This window comes from Panthera uncia, chromosome E1 (assembly GCF_023721935.1).
Source record: "Panthera uncia isolate 11264 chromosome E1, Puncia_PCG_1.0, whole genome shotgun sequence".
In the NCBI taxonomy this organism is placed as follows: domain Eukaryota; kingdom Metazoa; phylum Chordata; class Mammalia; order Carnivora; family Felidae; genus Panthera; species Panthera uncia.
Genome location: NC_064814.1, coordinates 1,122,102 through 1,127,736, shown reverse-complemented (window position 1 = coordinate 1,127,736; position 5,635 = coordinate 1,122,102). Strand labels below are relative to the sequence as shown.

The 5,635-nt window shown below is 67.8% G+C and overlaps 1 protein-coding gene across 1 annotated transcript in view; it reads right to left on the bottom strand.

The window, feature by feature from the left end:
- PCYT2 (phosphate cytidylyltransferase 2, ethanolamine) overlaps positions 1 to 5,628 on the bottom strand; it is a 7,059-nt gene extending 1,431 nt beyond the window's left edge. Inside the window, exons 1-10 of the mRNA XM_049635472.1 lie at positions 5,476 to 5,628; positions 3,663 to 3,751; positions 2,962 to 3,123; positions 2,690 to 2,756; positions 2,082 to 2,166; positions 1,847 to 1,891; positions 1,070 to 1,208; positions 797 to 879; positions 487 to 564; positions 218 to 283 (exon numbers count right to left, since the gene is read on the bottom strand). Coding sequence (XP_049491429.1) covers positions 218 to 283; positions 487 to 564; positions 797 to 879; positions 1,070 to 1,208; positions 1,847 to 1,891; positions 2,082 to 2,166; positions 2,690 to 2,756; positions 2,962 to 3,123; positions 3,663 to 3,751; positions 5,476 to 5,564 — 903 coding nt within the window. The 5' untranslated portion in view covers positions 5,565 to 5,628. The remainder of the gene's footprint in view (positions 1 to 217; positions 284 to 486; positions 565 to 796; positions 880 to 1,069; positions 1,209 to 1,846; positions 1,892 to 2,081; positions 2,167 to 2,689; positions 2,757 to 2,961; positions 3,124 to 3,662; positions 3,752 to 5,475) is intronic.
- Positions 5,629 to 5,635: the final 7 nt, after the last annotated feature.

The window sequence follows — 5,635 nt, the reverse complement described above, 5'->3', positions numbered from 1 at the left end:
CGCCCACCCGCCCCGGCCCCCCGCCGTCTTGTGGTGATCGGGGCCCCGTATCCGCCCCCCCCCCAGCCCCCCGGCGGGGGGGGGGGGGGGCTGGCGGCCCCCCCCCCCCCCCCCCCCCCCCCCGGTCCTCCCCGGCACTCAGGGCCCTCCTAGGGAGAGGCTGCTGCCGTGTTCTCAGCCTGGCCTCCCCTGCGACCTGGCCCGCCAGCAGCCTCACCTTAAAGTGGTCCAGGAGCTCTGCTGTGACCGAATACGGGGCCCCGATCACCACTTCCGACACGTACTACGCAGACACGGAGCACAGGTGGTTAGCTAGGAGCCTGCCCGGCCAGAGGGTGCCGGGAGAGGGCTCTCGCGGCTAAGGAAGCAGGGCCTGGGGCGGCAGCACGGTGGGGCTGGCCGGCCGGAAGCCCGAGCCTCCTGGATGCCCTGGGACCATGAGCCTGGGAAGGAGACACCACCCAGGCCACCCGCCTCGGCACGTACCCGGCAGGCCAGCACGCTTAGGGTCCGCTCGTGCAGGTTCATGATGGGGTAGTTCTTCCCCTTGTAGTGGTTGACCTCCTAGGGCCAGAGCGAGGTCGGGTGAGCAGGCAACCCAGGGCGGGTGAGGGCCGTGATCCCCCAACGGTCCCTTGTGGGTGGGGCCGCCCCGGTCCCCGGAAGAGGCCCCGGTTTGTGTCCTCCGCCTCCACCAGCATCCAAGGCCTCACCTCCTGTGGGCCCCCCGACCCAACCTCCACCCCAGGAACCCCCGCGGGCCCCCACACCCTATCCGCTGTCCAGGGAGTGAGACCTGGTCAAAGTGCAGGCCAGCGATGACGTAGGGCCTCTCTGCCAGGCCGTGCACCTTCTCCAGGAAGTCCACGTGGCCGATGTCCATGCCGCAGTTAAGGAGCAGGTAAGAGAACCGGGGGCCCCGGCCGGCTCCCTCACACGCCACCCCGGTCTGGGGGCCCGTGGAGTCAGTGAGGCCCCTCTGGGTCCCGTGGCCCGCTGGTACAGACGTGGCTATGCAAAGAAAAGGCCCAGGACGGGGGCGACCCTCCCACTAGGTCCCAGAGGATACGGAACAGGTCAAAGGCGCCAGCCACGTAGATGACCGTCTCCCCTGGCTGGGGTTCTTTCCCAGAAGCAAACTGGATGATCTTCTGGGACGTCTGCAGGAACTGTGACACCCCCGTCCAGGGGTTCCGTCCCCCCGGGCACTGTAAGCCGAGAGGGGTCTGGTCGGTGACACGCCTCGCAGGCACGTCCTTCACCTGTCCCCACCCCCGAGCCCCTCCTCTGAGCCTGGGGCTGCCCACACCTGCCTGCCCGGCTGTTCTGGGAGCAGGCAGCAGGGACCGTGGACCAGAACCCGAGCCCCAGCCGCAGCCTGCCAGCTCGCTCAACCGTCTGTGTGCCGGACGGTGGGGGCCCAGCGGGCCAGGCCCAGTCCATTCCAGGGCCAGGCTGGGTAAGGTCCCTGTGACCAGCAGGACATGGCTCCACCCCATGGCCACGGCAGGCACCGCGGCCAACACCGCCACGGCCTGACAACTGGCCCGCCGGTGGACGCGGCCCCTGTGGGGATCCAGCACCCTGAGGCCACCTTCTGGTCACCTGGGAGGAGCCTTCGGAGGAAAGCGTCTCCTTCCTTCCCGGGTGTCAGGTGAGGGGGTTACAAAGGGAGAGAGGACCAGGCCGTCCAGTTAGAGGCCGCCGGACAGGGGCCGCTGTGACCGGCCAGTTTGCCAGGCCCGGTGGGCAGTGCCCAGCCAGGGCGCAGAAGGCAGGGGGCTGCGTGAGGGGCCCGGCCGGCCTTTCCCCAGGGGCGGCCCGGCGGGGGGACGTCAGTGCTCACCTTGCCAAAGCTGTCTGCGTATTCCCGGTACTCAGAGGACATCTCCTGAACGGAAGGATGCAGGATGTTGAGGGGCCTCGCCCTCCGGACACGACCAACCCCAGGACCCCCAAGACTCACTGTCCTGGAGCCCACACAGGGGTCAGGACACGGCAGGCTGGGTGCTCCCTCGCTCCCAGCGGTGTCCTCAGCCCCGGGACGTCGAGGATGCCACCCGGGCCCCCCCCAGACTCGCCTCACAGCTGTGATGCGCCTTGGTCACCAGCAACATACGGCCGACGAGGTCTGTGGTGGACACGCCCTGGGTGCGCCTGCACTCTCTGGGGACAGAGGTGGGGTCAGGGCTCGCGTCCTGGACACGGTCGAGGCCCCACCTCCGGCTCACCCCAGCCCCCTGCCGTGCCGCGTGCAGACCAGAGAGCGGGAAGGCCGCTGTGCTTTTATCAACCGAAGGAAATGACAGAATAGAGGAAAAACGCTGCTGAACCCCAAGCGTGAGGCGCTGGGTGGGCAGGCCAGCCTCGGGGAGGCGGCGGCTCCGGCCCCCGCCGCACCCGGGACTCTCAGGTCTCGCCCTGCGGCGCGTTCTCTGCCAAGGGCGTGCCGGGCCGCGCCGGCCTTCTGAGTTAGTCACCGGCGACAGAACCCGCTCCCCGGTCACGGCCCCGTGCGCCTACTGTAGCCACCGCGTGGGGCGCCGCAGGCCTAGGACACGCCAGCCCCCCACGCTGCGGCCCTGCCCGCTAGACGCGGGCCACGGCCAATTTCCTCGCGGGCAGCCAGAGCCTGGGGGAAGCTTCGAGCCCCACTCCTCGAGAAGGTGGGACCCTTGCTGCGGCTCACCTGTACCTCCCAGCCTGCTTCACTTCCTCGTAGGTGTCCCTGCCGTCTACGGTCAGTGTGATGTCATCTAAGGGGCAACACCGCGCGGGAACGAGGATCCTCAACCCAGAGCCACGCAGACTTTTAGGACCCCCAACCCTCCTCCCAGGCCCGCCTGGCACGCGGGGACTCGCTAGTGGGGAAGGAGCCAGGCCTTTCCCAGATCCCCCGAGGGCTCGGTGCTGCTGCCCCAAGTGTGCGGAGGTCCCAGAGCCCCAGCCCCGCCCGCTCACCGCCATGGACACAGAAGTCGCAGCTGTACTTGTCTAGTGTCTCCAGCGTGGTGACGTAGGGAGCGGCTGGCACCACCTCGTCCACCCACTTGATGGCCTGTACCATCTTGTATCTCTCCTCCTGAGTGAACACCGGGGGCCCCTTGTGCTTGGAAATCTCCTCTAGAGCCGGAGAAAGGACAAGGATGAGACCTGTGAGCTCTGGGGGGGGCTGGGCCACAGGAGCCCCCGCCCGGCACCGAGCAGTCTCTGACCACGCGTGAGCTCCGTCGCGGGCAGCTGTCTCTGTCACTGCGCCCTCGGCCCACAGGGCAGGAACACACCCAAGCGGACACCGCTCTGTCCTCTACGGGCCAGCGCAGGTGCTCACGATGTGTTTGCGGGACAACTACACGGTCCCTTCGTCGGGTTCCAGGTAGTCAAGCGCTCCCTTTGACAAGTGGGTGCTCAGTCCTCGAAGGCCCTGGGAAGCAGGTCGATGCGGATGTGTGTGCGGAGTGGGCGGCAGAGCCGGAGGCTCGGTCCGTTGGCTGCACTGCTCAATGTGAGACCCACAGCGGGAAAGCCCCGGGGGCGCTAAGTCTGGGTCTGGAGTCGGGGTGAGCATGCTGAGCTGTGATCTTCAGAAAGGCGGCCTTGGGTCTGGTCTCACCCCTCGCAGGGCCCTGCAGAGTTAGTGAAAGGCGGCGGCCCCAGCTTACCATCGGTGTGCACACCCACGATGAGGTAGTCGCCCATGGCCCGTGCCTGGCGCAGCTGGTTAGAGTGGCCGTAATGCACCATGTCGTAGCTGTGAAAAGGACAGGGCGCTGAGTCCCTGTGCTGAGGACGCGCAGTGAGCAGCTGGAAGCAGAAGTGTGGGGGTGCAGCCTCTGACAGGCGCCACCGGGAGCTGCTCCCCGGGGTCTGGGCTGAGCCTGGGCTTTCAGGGGGAGGGGGGTACCCGGCTCTCCACACCACCGCACCCTGGGCCACATTCGGCAAGCGTGACAGGGGCCGGACTGTGCCCAGGGGCAAGGCCTGCTGGTCCCCAGGGCCGGGGAGCACACGGCACATACTGTGCGCCCCAGACCTGCCACGGAGCTCTGCCCTTTGCTCTCAGCCCCTCCGCTGTCCAAACGCCAACTGCGGCAGGCAGTCCCTTTAAGCTTTAAACTGACAGTAACTTAGGAGTGGGCTGGACTCTGTTCCACTCTGAGGCAGGTGGACGGTCTTGGGGCCAACACAAAACAAAGTCCAAAAATGAGCAAAGGCAACGGCTAGCCTCGGAAATCCTGCTCGTTCCCCCCCGGCCTCCGGAAACTCAGCGAGCCTCTGCTCTCTGGGGCCAACCACCACCTCCCTGGCCTCTGGTTGTAGAGCTCTTATCCTTTGATCTAGGCCTGGTTAAGAGTAACTTCTCAGCTGAAGACTCACGGGCTCCCCGCGTGTGCCGAGGGGAACCCGCACGTTTCTCTGGGGGCCCCAAGTTAGCCCCACAGGAGCTTCGTTTCCTTCTAGCTTCATGTTGTCTCCTGAGTAGGTGACACTGCCCCCGCTTCTCCAGGTGACCCTCTTCCACTCCATGCCACCTGCTACTCCCGCCACAGCGCACCAGTCCCGGCACAGAAGCCTGTGGGGTCACATGGCTCCGGCCCTGGGGTGAGGGAAGAAAAGTCCAAATCCAGAGGCACGACTGGTCCTTAAGCTCACTGCACGGGCTGGGCCAGGGGTGCAGGGTGTGTCCTAGCTGCTGTGGCCCGTGTGGCCATGGGTGGCCCGCTGGGGTAGGGGCCCGGCCCGACCAGGGCCAAGGTCAGAGTCCACCAACAGAAGCCACGCTCCCTCTGCCCCGGGTGACTGTGGTGCAGCTGCAAAGTCACGGCAGCCCCTCTTGCTCTCCTTGGAAGCTGTAAGCTAGCAGGGATGGGGGCTGCCCTCTCTCGGATTCCATTAGGTAAAGGGGGAGAAAGCACTCTAGGTGGCAAGACCTCAGTAGAGGTCAGTCTTCCTCTTATCTGTTGACAGCCCCAAACTTATCTTGAAACAAGTCCAGCTGTCTGGCTGGCCAGAAGAGAGAAGGGAGGGGGCACTGTAACCCTCCTGGGATGGCCCCGGGGACCTGGGGGCCTCGCTGGGGGTCTGGGACACCAGCAAGTCCTGCCCTGATCCCTGCCCAGGCAACCCAGGGGAATCTCTCCGATCTAGCGATAGGCGAGCTGGGCAGCACACGGCTCCTTCCGAGGGGGCGCACCTCACAACACCAACGTGATTCCTGTCGCGGGGACCGGACACCCTCGCCCCGCGCTGCCACCGGCCAAGATTCGGGCGGGCGGCTTAGCGGCGGGAGCGGCAGCGCCGGGGGGCTGTGGCCCACAGCCGTCCGCGGCGGGGCGGGCGCGGGTCGGCCCCGACTCGCTGCCCGCCCCTCGCGATCCACGGCCGCCCCGGACACCGGGCGCAGGCAGGGCCACAGGCACGTCTCCGGGCGGCGGCCCCAGCCCAGCCGCCCCCGCCCCGGCCGCCCGCGCTCACCAGCCGTCGCACCACACTCGCACGGCGCGCCTGCCCCCCGGCCCCGGCGGCTCGGCGCCCCGGGTCGCCCCGTGCCCGTTCCGGATCATGGCCCCGCAGCGGCGGCGCGGCCCGGCCGGTTCCCCGACTCCCAGCGGCCGCCGCCCGCCGGCCCCGCCCC